At 40.8% G+C, this 15210-nt stretch overlaps 2 protein-coding genes across 3 annotated transcripts; both read right to left on the reverse strand.

The window, feature by feature from the left end:
• Window positions 1–319: 319 nt before the first annotated feature.
• cacfd1 (calcium channel flower domain containing 1) lies at window positions 320–7238 on the reverse strand. 2 transcript variants are annotated; one of them, XR_011909068.1, is made up of 6 exons: window positions 6624–7238; window positions 4474–4546; window positions 3747–3872; window positions 3485–3592; window positions 1642–3132; window positions 320–1600 (listed from the first exon to the last, which is right to left on the reverse strand). XR_011909068.1 is itself a non-coding variant. In XM_072371988.1 (5 exons), exons 1-5 carry the CDS (start codon window positions 6730–6732, stop codon window positions 3042–3044), a joined length of 507 nt encoding a protein of 168 aa, XP_072228089.1. In that variant the 5' UTR covers window positions 6733–7238; the 3' UTR covers window positions 320–3041. The 2 variants fall into 2 exon arrangements, 1 of the variants encoding a protein (XP_072228089.1); XM_072371988.1 differs by having other exon boundaries at window positions 320–3132.
• A 756-nt stretch (window positions 7239–7994) lies between these two features.
• On the reverse strand, window positions 7995–11755 carry ptcd2 (pentatricopeptide repeat domain 2). Its single transcript, XM_072371377.1, has 10 exons — window positions 11620–11755; window positions 10849–10941; window positions 10630–10759; window positions 10354–10471; window positions 10143–10221; window positions 9972–10063; window positions 9754–9867; window positions 9573–9647; window positions 9369–9482; window positions 7995–9101 (listed from the first exon to the last, which is right to left on the reverse strand). The coding sequence occupies exons 1-10, from the start codon at window positions 11753–11755 to the stop codon at window positions 8883–8885; spliced, it is 1170 nt and encodes a 389-aa protein (XP_072227478.1). The 3' UTR covers window positions 7995–8882.
• Between the last annotated feature and the right edge of the window lie 3455 nt (window positions 11756–15210).

A 15210-nucleotide genomic window follows, 5' to 3' on the forward strand; every position in this document is an offset into this window, starting at 1 on the left:
TTATTTAAAATGAAATTATATTTGCAAATGACAACAATGGCCAGTTATTTCACATTTATTTAGCATGTTAGCATGCTAACCTTGACTAAATGACAAACCCGTTGGATTATATATGTAAATAAGACAAAGGGTACTGGATATGTACAGGACTTGAGCTGTTTTTTTTGTTTTTTTTCTCTGCAAAAAAACTCAAGAAACTTGAGAAAGCTCAAGATATTCATTCTCAAAATAGTTCACCATAACCATGGACTTTAAACTGGGAGCGGTTAGCTTTTGATTGGAGGAAAGGTGCCCCAAAACATAAAGAGACCATCACAACGGTGGTAGTAGCAAGTTTGTTTAATTCACTACTTTAAAACAGTATCAGGATTCACATCACAACACACACTGTACACACATATCCCTTACAGCAGAACATACATTCAACACCTGCAGATGCAAATCAATCAATTCAAGAGTCTTAGATGGACTTTTGGATGGATGGTTGTGGACAAGGAAAGCGGTATTACAACTGTAGTGAAGGGGTATGTGGTATCAGGCCGTAGCATATCACTGGCGTGCATATAAACACTTTTTAATGCTGGTTTTTTGCAAGTTTTAAATAAATCACAAATGTTTTTTGAAGAGCTCGAGTGATAAAGAGACATTTCACAGAGTCATGCTTGTGCCTGAACGTATGATACCTGAGAGCTGAAAACCGCTCAGTCATTAACCAGCTGGTCGCAGACTTAAGATAGAAACAGCTGTAAGAGACATGTGAGCAGTAGTTTCAAAAGCATCCATTTTTGCTGATGACACAACAGAGGCCAAGGCAACAAAACACAAATCATACAGCCGCTGACCACCGAACAACTCATTGGAGAGAAAACAAGTTAACTATGGCTCTGCCGAATGTGTGCTATACTGCCTAATTAAACTCTTCCCTTCATTAAATTGTGGACTGATTTTGGTAGAGAGAACCAACTGCAATTAAAAATAAAGACAGAACAACAGGAAGATATTCAGTAATGCATTTCAGGGAGAAAAAAAAGGAAAAGTTTGACAAATGAGCGCACGTTACAGTTGCACCTCATACAATCTGCTGCCGCAACTCCACGAATGGTCATTTGATCTTGAAGAAACGCATGTAAACAATTTGAGCCATGCTCTGAATACAACCAAAGGTTTAGTGCAGGAGGCCTCAAGTGAGCATAGACCAACCGAAAAAAAAATAAAATAAAGAGTACAAACGAAGATAACAGGTCTTCATCTTTGGGTATATCAGATACGTTCCCTAATGTTAAAACGATCCCTTCTGCCTCTGTACGTTTACAAATGCCCTAAATGCCAGGGTTCTGTGTGTAAAGTGGGTAAGACTGTCGTAACAAAACCGCTCTTCCCCCTTTCTTAGTGAAAGTTTGGCTTGCTCGTAGTGATAGAACTCAAAGGGGAGCCTTTAAAGTCTAAATCCTTACACATATTTCATCAAAGCCAATGAAATCAAAGCCAATCAATGTGTGAAGAAAAAGATTCCGTCCTCCATCACACTTAATACAGCCCACTTAATACATCAACTGAAACATTTGGTGAAACAAATACAACGGAAAGATTAAATAAGATTCTAATAAAACAAGAAGAGAATAAGATTAGATTTAAGGGCACACTTGAGGTTATTTACACAGCTGAAATGTAGTTGAACAATTTAAAAATCTTTCTTCGGTAAAAATGAACAAGAAACAACAGTAACGAAAGAAGCAAAACAAATCAAAACGAAAGCACACAACCCAATTATCTATATGTCATCAAATCTGATGTATGAGACTGTATCTGAAAGCTGGTTCAAGCCGGCCTCCCCCTCTCTCTGCTTCCTGCATTTTACGGTTTTCAAAATATCGTCTGCTACAGAAAGCATCAACGTCTGAGCTGCAACACACACGCTTAAAATGAAGATTTGGATCTTAACACAGGCTTGCCTGCTTCTTTTGGTGAATAGTTGTAAAGATCTATAAACAATATGTTTACATTTGGTGCCTAAGAGGGACGTGCTTGCCCTCCATCTGGGAAGGGCTCCGCTGCTGCGTCCTTTGTGTCAAGAAATACAAAACATACGACCCCCAGCCCCAAAGAAGTTGGGACACTGGGTAAAATATAAATAAAAACAGAATACAGTGACTTTAAAAGCCCCCAGTTACTGCAGCGCGCCAGTTACACTGGCTCACAGAAGTAAAAAGTACCTTTTTGCAAAAGTTAGACCTGGCTTCTTTCTGAAGGGGCTGCCCTATTCGCCTTGGAAATTTGCAATTCGACAACAGCAGCTCTTTACTAATTCCGTCATTAGTAAGTAAGTAATAATGTGTAATTATATGTGATAATGTGTTCTGCTGACAGTGTATGCTTGGAATTTTCTTTCATACTGCACCATAAGCAACACCCACTCAGGGTGGAAGGCTAATTAAGTGAAATGAAGTCCGATACGCTCCCCTCAGCAGAAAGGGACAGGCAGAATGTACAGCAGCAAACTGGTGTATTGTTTTATTCATCTTTATGCACTGCACTCCCTGTCACACAACTCTGAATCACAGCTTTTAAGTAAGGGTGAATAGCCTGAGATCAATTCTGTACATTTCACAATCATAATCATTTCCACTCCAACTTCCTGATAGACTTTGGGGCAACAGAGATAATAAGTTCTGCACAGAGAATGGGTTCAACACAGAAACCAGCAAAAGAAAACAAAACGCCAAAGAGTAACAGACACAACCCATAAAAACATTCAAAGCTACACCTACACTGAAGATTTCAAGTGATAAATAATGATAAATCCTTTTCACGCGCCAAGTACCAAATAATGAGCCGGATCCAGTGTCAGTCTGCTCAGATACTGTTAGGTCAGAGCAACAAGAAAGCAGCATGTTGAGCAAATGAATAAATACTATAACTGTGATGTAGTGTAGGACAGCAGAATAGAGGAAGATGTAGGATGGATGTAGTACATGGAGGAAAAGTTCCAAGTGTAAGACCTAAAGAAAACGGAGGAAGACGAGGGTGACGGGATCGGCGCCTCACTCTGGAGCTCCGTTTGCCGTTTCCGTCATCCTCTCCTCGTCTCCCTGCTTCTGATGCTGCAGTCTGGCGTAAGTCACGGCATCTCCCCTGTGAGATGAAGAAGAACGATGCAAAGGGAGGGGTGGTAGTAAGAAAAAAAAAAGGTTACGCCCAAAGAGAGGTGGGTTGAAGCAAAGCAAAGCAAAAGCAGGCATTTCAGGAGACGAGGAAGCATCAATAACACGGTTATTTGTTGAGTTGATTTGCTTGAATATATTAGGCTCCTTAGGATTGTTAGACGGAAAATAAAAACTGTGTTAACTAATTTTAATGTAGCATACTGCGTTTAATATGAGAGCCTGTTTAATGGGCTGTTATGTGATTGAAATATCGAGAGAAATGAGTAATTACATTTGTCGGTACTGTATTACATGATAATAAGCCATAGATGACATCTTACTTTTTGCCTAAGGATGCAAGGCCGTACAGGACCCCTGTGGCGAAGGCGATGGCATTTCCAAACAATGTGGTGAAGGAGAAACTCAAAAACACCGGAAACAGTGCCATCCTGAAAACAGGTAACCAAGGTGACAACAAGCACTTTAGTATGCGTTATATATGGAAGAACCACATTCCTGGCAGCACATTCATCCCCTTCTGCAAAAATGTAAAAGTACAGCATTCGCTGGCATGAACCATTTACAGTGCAGAGCTGTTCTCACCCGCAGTAGAAGAGGGCTTTCTGCCAGGGTTTGAGCTTGTCTGCACGGGCGGCGACTGCATTAGCAAACTCTATGAACTGGCAGCAGAATGGGACCTCACAAAGGAACAGCACAAAGGCATTCAACCTTCAAATGAGAGGAGGGGACACAAACACAGCAGAGTGCTCAATCTGTCTGTGCATCTCAAACACAGGAATCTAAACATATCAATTAGATGACAAAGAGCAGGCTGGTGACATCAGGGCTTCATCTTACTCTTGCTTTAATAATTAATGTATGCAAGAAGCTTGTCCAGCGACGTCGGTGGAAAATATCTTAATATGTGGTGATGAATGAATGATATAAATGGCTAAAAAGTCACTCTTCTAAAGAGTGAAACCGTCAGAACGGAAACATTCAAGATTGCCATTTTAAAATCCCGACTAATCAAGGCACAGACTTTTCTTTCCATCCCTCCAACATTTGAGCAGTAGGTGTGGCCATAAGGTTATGTGAGCCATACTAGACCGCTGCTCACTGGCAATGAAAGCTACAGACAAACGGATGTAAATGAGCAAGAAATACAAGAGCATTATGTATGGAATAGCTTATTTAAATTAAGAAAAGATAGATAGCTTAGCATTTTCAATTGGTGTTTAGTAGAGCTGGAACAAAGTAGCAATCTGACAGCAACAGGAGCTTCAATGAGCTTAACAACAAGAAAAGTGGAGCAGTGCTAAGGACTTACACCATCCAGACTCCAGCAGCGATGTTTAAAGGGTTCACGGTGACACAGTTCCACACTCCCGAGACAGCACAGGCTGCGAGTTTAGCACAAAACAAAAGACAAAGCAAAAGGGCCGTTATTGAGATGAAACTGTCAGGTCATGACATTTTACACAAAACATTAGTGCGGGCTTCCCAACAGCTACCAGTGTTTACTATACAGTAATTACTACATTTACAGATGTGCGTATTAAAAGATAAGCCACTCCTATTTCAATATTAAAGACATTACTGGCTTAAAAAGCAATTGCACAGAACCCATTTGAAACACTAATTTAAACCCTTTTCAGCTTTTGCAGTGTTTCTGATTTTGAAGGTTTTAACTTTCACTGCAGATTTATCGTATCTACGATGCAGCGAGTGATGCTCAACTCACAGGACAGTGGGACCTGTGACAGACCTACTGTCTGAAAGGTACGCTCCAATATGAGCTGGCTGCATCGGGTTTACCGACACCAGCTCTGGGATTAGCAGACCATTGCTGGTGTTCATAAGTCGCGCAGAAGCTGTGAAAAGGCGATATCAGCATCCTAGAACATCCACAACATCCACATTGCAGAGATGTGCGAGATAAAGCAATTAGCACGAGTGCAGATAACGTCAGATCTAAAGCTATAAAAAAACATCAGTGTTATTCACCCTAACGGAAAGCAATAAACCACACAGATAAAAGGTGATGCATAAACACAAATGAGGATATGCCAACAAGAGGTTGATCTTTGGGGGAATTTTACATGGTGTGAATAAGACAGAAAACCCAAATTTCAACACAATCGTCGTACTCTCACAGGGATTAGCGTGGGCAAAAACAGAATTAATTCCTTTTAAAAGGCAGAAACAAAAGCAACGGATCCAGCCACATGACTGGAAAAGTCACTAAACAAAATGAGATCTTTAATATCATTATAATCTGCCAACTACTTTCCTGATTGTTTAGCCAGCTAAGCAGTGGAAAAGGGGGAAATACATATGCCAAAGACCACATAAATAAGCACTTTTGGAAGCATCATAAAAGGTGGAAGGGATAGAGTTTGAAAAACTCTTCTCATGTCTGACGATCCAAATTGCGTATTTGAGTATTTGAAATGAAATGATAAATTAAAGCTTGTCGATTCATCATGTGGCATTTACAAGGGAGGTGATGTCAAAATATTAAAACACTGGTGGGGTTGAAACGTACACATACACCTCCAACAAGCTGAAGTCAAGCAGTGGTGGAGCGTAACTAAGGACATATACCTATGTCCTGTACACTTGTACTTGATTATTTACTCTTCAAACCACAAGAATCCAGAGGAAACTAAGTACTTCTATATGTGATTAAAGAACCTGAGTACTTTCTCCACCACTGGTGCGACACACAATCTTTTGTACTTAAAAGCCAACACCAAGCAGTCGTATTAAGCTATATTTCCAGAGTGAAAAGTAAGTCTCCAAGTCAACTGTGCCACTATCACAAAGACTGGGAAAAACAGGCATCATATCCTTCTCCTTTTGACCACCCAGCCTTCTCAATAATACAGGACCCACTGAATATGCAGTGGTTAATGTGATACAGGGGCTGTGACTCTGGTGTCACTGAGCAGGAAAGATGGATAGAGGAGGGGTGGATGGAATGCTGGAAAACTGCAAAGCCAGCATTTAAAAAATAAAAAATAAAAAATAAAATCACACCTGTCTCATACTGGCAGCATGAAGGGAAAAAATAATCAACATATCAGACTCTGTGTCTTCATATCAGTTCACTGAGAAATAGCAAGTAGTGGAAGAGGCTGACCCAGCAAACAGGCGTCGCCCAACAGTTGCTGCTGCAGTCAGGGGACAGTGAGCACTGACAAGGCTTTTGTTTCGAAGCTGACCAGCTGAAATGCAGTGTACACAAAATCTAACAACCCCCCCCGCCCCCCATATATTATTCAGACACATTTTCAATCTATCTCTGCACAAAATAAAGGACATCAAGTATGCAGATAAGACAATAAACTCAGGAAAAACAACACAAACTGCCGTAAAGTGCCACGCAGTACAGCTGGAATGACTGTCACTCTCGTAGATATGTCATGAATTGTATGCTTGCGGATGGATAATTCATTAACTTTGAAAACTACTTACAAATTCCTCCCAAAACACCAGCTATTTTGCAGAGCCATCTGTACCACCAGGTCATGCCATCATCCTCCGAAACGGTTTTGTTAGCCGCTGCAGCCTCTTCGGTGTTCATTGTGTTTACTAGCTACGGTTGCTAAAGCTACCTTCAAGCAGTTTTCATAGATGTCAGCCTGAGACCAGCCAATAATGTCAAGTTAAGTTCGCTCGTGGCGACAAAACTAACTGCTAACCAGCTTGTTCCGCCACCGCTGTCACGTTAAGAAAGCCCAGCTGTATTTTAAACTTTCCGATCTTTTAAGGTAAAATGTTTATTCTCTTTCCTTTGTTTGTTCGTGTTGGGGCCAGCTGCAGGATGTTACCAGCTTTCCACACGGCTTCCCCCCCCTCACTCAGTGCCAGCTAACCGGCTAGCTGATGCTAATGAAGCACCGCCAGCAGCTGCCGCTAGGAGTGGATATCACCGCCGCATGTATCCACAACTTTCAACCAGTCTCAGAAATGAGCAAAAACTCCCCAAAAATACGCTCTAAGTCAAATTATGACCATTGACGAAAATTGTTTGGGTAAAATTAGTAGCTCCGCCGCTCTTCTCTGATGGAGTTCCGCTAACGTAAGCGGTGCATTGTGGGAGGGATTTAATGTGCGTCATCGTTTGTTTACCTGCGGGGAGCGTTCCTATCTGCAGCTTTGGTTGTCATGAATATTTCACTACAAACTTGTGCTAATAGCACTAGTCACACATGTAAAACAGAAGGGCATGTTTATAAGAGAGAGAGTTATTTAATCCAGAGTCCGAATATTTTGACTGTTATACTTCACTGCTGTGGTTTGTACATCTGATGCAGATACCGCCGTTATTGTGATCAGACTTTTAAGCAAGTAACCACACATTTCTGAAAAACACAGCCCATTTCATAACATATGTTAGAGTTCTGGAAGCATAAGAACCTACAAACTGATAAAAGTTAATAAATAAGCCGATCAGTGATCGGTATATTAGAAAATTAAATACAAAAAAATATACTGATATTTATTATCATTTGTTTAAGTCACTCCTTAAAAAATATCTTAATATAAAACATTTTTTTTCATTTTTCTATGTTGCAGCTATCAGCTATTTGATATTCAGGTATCTAGAACTGAGATATTTGTTTAGTGTGTCACAAGAAAACATTAAATATTGTAATATAAGATGGCATTGAACAGTGTTTTCATTCTGGCTTAAAACGTTGCTTTGAGATGGCTTAAAAAGTATCTGCAGATTGTGAAAACCTCATAGCAGACCCCGTCTCAAATTACGCTACTGGGGTTTTCAAAGAGTTTCTGGGTGTATTAGACAAAATCCAGGCTGTATGGCTCAAATGAATAAATTGTAACATACAAAACACTGCTACAGGCCACTATTGGCTCAGTAGAAAGCTGGTGGATTATTATAATCTGTCAGTAACCTATATAGTTTCAAAGCTACTGGATGAATCAAGAAGAGGAGATTCCAAACTGAGAATCTGAGTGACAAAAAAATAACAGCTCGTAGTACCTTCTATTTCTTCTGGGGTTTTTTTTATTATTAAATATCCGATTCACCTTCAATCATTAATTCACACCTCTATACAGAATATACAAAACACAATCCTCCAAAGTGATCCATGGCATTCATACGAGATCTACCATATATCCATTTAGATAGTGTTACTTCTTATATCTCTTTCAGCATCTTCCTGATGAAAGACAGGGAAGACAGTCGCCCAAAGTCTCTTCTTCAAACCATCTGTGATTAGGAAGCGGTGGATAATCGGAGCCATTAAAGATGCACAATGTATCGACAATTGCTTGCTATGACTTAGGGCAACAAGCAGTTTAGATTTAAAGGCTGCAACCTTTTCTGAAAAGTAGCTTTCAGTACCTCTAGGTGACCATCAACTTATCCAATATGTAGCTATTCTGGTGTTTTTGTAGCCAGTCGATGAATGACAAAGAGATCCGGCTCAGAATGTGATTAATTTATGGATTAAAATAGAAAAAAGTTTACAGCTGATTAATTCTTTTAAGAATGATGAAGGCTCTCTGAATGTTGGCGTTGCAGTAGAAAATTAAATTTTAGCCCTATTTTCCTCCTCAAAATGCTGCCGTATCTGTACGATCAATACTGTTGGGTACCATCACAGTAGTGCTAAGAAAGAGCTCATAATTATGGGATGCGCTGAAATTCCATAGAAGTCCATCACTAGAGATAAAGTCAGCTGTAACTGACCAGCTATGGCCTCACTCAGACAACAGAGTGGAATGTAAAGGCATCAGAGTCCTTCGGCTGGTCCTCCTCCCCTCCATCGGCACAGCTTTCCTCTTCCCCATCGGTGCACGGCACAGCATATCATCGAGGGTCTGCTGAGTCACCTGACCTGCTCGTTCAAGCTGTGTCACCATCTGTTCCACATTGAGCCTGTGTGGTCTGCCGTCACTCTGCAAACGGAGCAGATCCACCTGAAAGAGGTCACAAGGGGCCACCGGGTCAACTATTTGAAAGCAGTTTCTCTGAATGACTCAGTATTTGTCACTCAATCTTGTGTTCAATTTATTTCTGTTTAATAATCACAGCAAAAAAAAAAAAAAAAAACATTGAAAAGTTTTTTTAATTGTTCTGTCCACAGAACTAAAGTGTAGAAACTTAATGATCGGATGTAAGCATCCCAAGTAAACTCCTTGCAGCTGTATATTTTTATCATTATACACAACATCTGTTTTACTTACCACTTCCTGTGAAAACTCAGGCTTTTTCACAAAATTTGGGGTTTTAGTAGAGACGGCTGCTGACAGCACAGAAATGGCATCTGCAACTTGTCCCGACATCGCTAGAATTAGAACCTAAAACACACAAAAAAAAAAAAACACACTCCATTGAACTGCGACTTAAAAAAAAATACCGTACGGCGCGATTCTGTGCAGCATCTTTACCTTAAAATTTTGGCACAGTTTGCTGTCAGTGTTCATAATCTGTGCATACAGCGTCCTTGCCTTTTCTAAGTCATTCTGTAACCAAAAAAAAGGAAGAAGAAGAAAAGAGATAACATTTCAACATTCTCCCCACAGGTTCCTGCATGCGTGCAGGGAGTCCACGAAAAAAGACCCAACTCACCCGTCGCAGTGCTAATGCTACGGCAAAGCAGTAAGCGTTTCTGGGGACGAAGTGCCCTTTGGTTTGCTCCTCTTCCATCAGAGCAGTGCAGATCCTGTATGACTCAACAGTATTCTGCTCCACATAGTTCACAGTAAAAAAGAAAAAAAAAGAAATCAAGTCTTGGTGACGTAATGTTAAATCATATCAAAAACTGAAGAAAATATTCGAAACTTTACCAGCTTATAGCAGGTACCACTCGCTAGTATCATGGTGTCTTTGTTGAATGGTACACCTTGGTTTCTCATGGTTCTTAGTACCCCCATAGCACCTGTGATAATCAAAGTTTGGAATATTATGAGCATGTGATCATTCCTGCAGAGAAAGTCAAAGATTCCTCTGCCACTTACTTTCATATGAGCCTTTAATAAATAACATGTCAATGGCGATGTTAAAAGAGGTCGTGTCGATGAAAAATCCTTTCATATTCTGTACAGAGAAGAGAAGAGAAACAGATAAGTACAACATGCCTTGAAGTTATCTGTTGTAGTTTGCAGGATGATCAGAACCTACAAATAATCAATAATCAATATCCAGGGCTTTGGTTGCTGTGATATTTACCTCATCTGTTACTGTTGCCGAGGCCATTTCCTCCAGACTCAGCTCATAGCAGAGTCTCATGAAGAGAGGGCCAAACTTGAAGTCTCCATACAGCAAGTTGCGGTTCTCTGTGTGATACCTGTCAAATAAAGGATATTCACGGTTCAGATAATTGAGAAACGGTGATACTCAAACAAATCTTTTGCTCTGTAAGGATAAAAGGAGGATACAGGTGTGGACGAGGAGAAGGCTTTCCCTAGTTTGTGACAAAAAACATGCCAATTTAACGTGGCGTACCTATAAATGGCTTCTCTGGCTATCAGCATGTCATCCGTAGACTGGCACAGGTGAAGAAGAAGCTTCAGTTCATCTCGCAGAATCAGCTCATTCCGTCGCATTTTTTGTTGGAACAGCTCGATAAAATTTCCTGTGAAATTAGGTCAAAAAGAAATCAATAAAATAAGCTATTCTGACATGAAACTGCAGCTCGTGCCAAGATGACAAGAACCTCTTTACCTTCTTCTCCAGTAACAAGGTGAGCCACAGCTAGCTTTCTTTTCTGGAAGTCTTGCAGTTTGACAACATCTTCTGACAACAAATACCTCTTGGCTGAAGAGAAAAACACGGGATGGTCAAAACTAAAGTGGGTAACTCCATTATCAGCGACAGGAAAAACAGTCATTTTCTCCTCCTGTCAAATGTCACAAATGTTGTTCTTATTACTTCACCACATTTATCTGCCACCTTTAGTGTCTTAACTCATCATATATCCATTTGTACCGTCATTAGCTAAGTGTCTCCCTGAGAGAAAAACAGAGATGAAGATTTCTGCACACCACACACGTAGAGGACGTTTTTAGAGTTTTATGAGTCAATTCTTAGCCCAGACCAGGCACAAATGAGGGCCACTGCCAAAGCACAGCCGAGCTGTACGACAGCCTGTGCCTAAAACAGTTGAATCCTGTTGTTCTCATCATATTTGGCACCATCACAAGATATATTTTCCTTGCATTAAGGAAAGCACATTTTGGTAACAATCTCACATACTATAGTAACATTTTAAGCGCACGGACCTTTACGTGCAATGAAGGACTACAAGTAACTCTACGGAAGTAAAAAAAAATCTTCCAGGACAGATGCATCAACAGACAGCTGCTGCACGTATTTGCTCACGTGAAGATAGTTTGGTTCTTGCTTTGCTAGCTTCTCTCTGTCTGTATCCAGGCAGCTTTCACAGTTACATTTGTATCAAACAGGACACTTGCTGTCACGTTTCGTTTCCCTTACCTCCAATGCAGCTTTCAATCCAGCCTGGCTGAAATACACCACAGAGGAACCCTTTAGGGGCATCAAACATAAACGACCGACAACATTTACCAGCAAGTCTCCCCAGTAGCGCCATGTTGCCCACTGACTGTACCATAGCGATGGAAACAAAAGGGGTGTCTCTGAACAATATTATTGAGTTCCAAAATAAAATTCGCTCTCCAAAACCCTAACTATATTATACGAAAATTACAAATAAATATACAAAGTACACAATATTGACTTAAGACAGATGATATATCTTATAATTTGGGTAAGTGTCCTGTTAAATCGCAGTTCAAAGTTGGTATATTCCAACATGGCGCCATCCAATGAACCGGCGTTATATACTGCAAAAAAAATAAATAAAGGGAACACCTAAACAACACCATGTAACTCCAAGTCTCTCACCCCTAGAGGTAGCATGAGGCAGTGTCCACAACCCACAGAAGTTGCTCAAGTAGTGCAGCTCATCCAGGATGGCGAGCTTTGGCAAGAAAGTGTCTCTCAGCACACTGTCCAGAGCATGGAGGAGATACCAGGAGACAGGCCATTACACCAGGAGACGTGGAGGGGGCAGTAGGAGGGCAACAACCCAGCGGCAGGACCGTTACCTCCTTCTTTGTGCAAGGAGGAATAAGAGGGTCACTGCCAGAGCCTGCAAAGTGACCTCCAGCAGGTCATTAATATGCATGTTTCTGCTCAAACTGTCAGAAACAAACCCCATGAGGCTTGGGCTTACATCCCAAGACCGTGCAGGGCGATTGGCATTTGCCAGAGAAGACCAAGACTGGCAGATTCACCATTGGCGCTCTGTGCTCTTCACAGATGAGAGCAGGTTCACACTGAGCACATGTGACAGAGTCTGGAGATGCTGTGGAGAACGTTCTGCTGCCTGCAACATCCTACAGGATGGCAGTGGGTTTGGCAGTGGGTCAGTAATGGTGTGGGGAGGCATTTCTTTGGAGGGCCACACAGTCCTCCATGTGCTAGCCAGAGGTACCCTGACTGCCATTAGGTACCGGGATGAGATCCTCAGACCCACTGTGGGACCATATGCTGGTGCAGTGGGCTCTGGGTTCCTTCTGAAGCATGACATGTGGCTGAAGTGTCAGCAGTTCCTGCATGATGAAGGCATTGATGGTACGGACTGGACTGGACTGGCCTGTCCTGTCCGTTCCCCAAACCTGAATCCAATCGAGCACATCTGGGACATCATGTCTCCTTCCATCCACCAACGCCACATTGCACCAGAGACTGTCCAGGAGTTGACTGATGCTTTAATCCAGGTCTGGGCGGAGAACATCCGCCGCCTCATCAGGCATTGTGGCATTGTGGGAGGTCATATAGTTACATGGAGGCCACACACACTGCTGAGCCTCATTTTGACTTGTCTTGAGGAATTTACACTGCAGTTAGATAAGCCTGTAATGTGATTTTCCACTTTTATTTTGAGTATGATTCTAAATCCAGTCCTCCATGGGATAATAATTTTGATTTACATTGATCATTTTTATGTCATTTTGTTCTCAACGCATTCCACTATGTAATGAATAATGATTTTCAACAAGAATATTTCATTTATTGAGATCTAGGAATTGTTATTTTAGTGTTCCCTTTATTTTTTTTTGACTAGTGTGTATATATATATATATTCATTTTTGCTCGGCAACCTTTTTTTCATTATTTTTTTGTCTTTTCAAATTTCATTATAATTTGCTGAAAACTACATGATATGACGGTCATTTACAGGCAGAAATATGTTCGGAATCTAACCTGCAGGTGGTGCTGTTGGGCTGAACATGTCTCATAAAGCCTTATGTGAACTCCGTTACTGGGCATCAAATGATGAAATGTCTCCGATTTAGTGCATGGTCCAAATAACATAGTATAAAAATAATTAAGTATAAAACTATATAATAAATATGTTCAAATAACTTAATCTTGTGGCTGGTCCAGCGATCCCAGAGTAACACTTAAACTTGGAAAAACTGCAATTTCAAAGATGAGGCATATACTGGCCCAGTGGCTGGGCTTGAAAGAACACAATCAGGTACCTAAAAACCACATCCAACTTCTTTTCATGAAGAATAGAACTAAATTAAATGTAACTTAGTTAGTCATCCTCTTTGTGCTTTCAGGTAATTTTTGTTGATACTTTGCAGTTTACTTCAAAACGATGTCCCGTTTTCTCTTGCTAAGCAGATCATGTATAATGTCGGAGACATACTGTTTAAGAATAATGTTAAATGAATCACAGAAAGATTAATGTATCAGGTGTTTGCTTCGGAACAGATCAGATTATGATCATAAAGCTGTGCTATAAGCATGTAACACCAAATTACATTTTGATCTCACAATTCAAATCCAAAATGGTTTGGTTAATGAAAAATGTGCAGAAATGGAACAACACAGAGCCATGATGAACAATTAGAAGATAACTGTGACAGCAGGGCTGTCACACAGATGCGCATCCACTCAGCACTATAAAACAGAGGGCTGCAGTTGACACCATCTTCTGCCACATCATGTTAGTGTACCCACTGACCTACACGGGATTACATAACAGAGGACTTACATCCTTGGATTAAATTTCTCTGTGAAGGCCACATCTGGGCTATGCCATCAAAATGAAACTTCACATTAAAAAAGGCTGCTTAAAACTGTTGTTTTATCATATCATTACTTTGCAAATAAACAAAGATTGCATAAAATGTGTCTGATAATGGCAGGCATGAAACCTTTTAGAAAAAGTGCAAAGTGCCTCCTAACTATGATAAACACTCTTGCACAGAGGAAATAGGGCTGGGACAGGGAGGTTCCCCACTGTTGCCTAGGCAACACAATCTCAGCCCATCCTGCCCAGCCAATCAGACACGCTGTGTTGGATAATTTATGGTATACTTCAAGGTGTGCAAGTCTGCAGATTTCTCTATCTCGCTGTAACTAAATATGTATGCTTGAATAGATTTAAAAACTGTTTCCCAGCATTCCCTCATTTATAGCTACATGTCGAGAGTTTGGTGTGGTGGCGGCTCGGGTAAGGTTGCTCAATAATCAAGAGGAAAAACACTGCACTGTTTGTAGGGGCTTTTATTTGAACATGCAGTCTCTTCTTTCCCCTGACAAGCAGCCAGGTTCTGCTGACAGATCGTAGCCCTTACATTTCCTTTGATTTATCCTTGCATGCACTTCCCTTTGGTTTTGGAAAGTGCCTCGGGTGCCCCGTCATCATTAACAAATGTTCCCACTGAAACAGTTTTGGAACAGAATTAAAACAGCTGGTGCTGATTGCTGGCTGCACCACACTCACTAAGCCGCTGCCCTTGAAAGACAATTATAGCTTCAATCTGAAACAAAATTTAAGATGTTTATTGATTAACAGGCTTGTTCAGGCCATTACTGATTTCTTCTTAGCAGTAAATGCCTGTGGCTTTACCGGGTTTGGAGAAATGACAGGGATACTTTCTCATTCGCATTGTTTTTTAATAATGTAACACATCATTAATAGAAATATGAAAGCTGTTCACTTACTGGTGTGCAGTATATTTGCTAAAATAGCTCTGACAGCCT

This window comes from Leuresthes tenuis, unplaced genomic scaffold, assembly GCF_036924035.1.
Source record: "Leuresthes tenuis unplaced genomic scaffold, fLeuTen1.0.hap1 SCAF_19, whole genome shotgun sequence".
In the NCBI taxonomy this organism is placed as follows: Eukaryota; Metazoa; Chordata; class Actinopteri; order Atheriniformes; family Atherinopsidae; genus Leuresthes; species Leuresthes tenuis.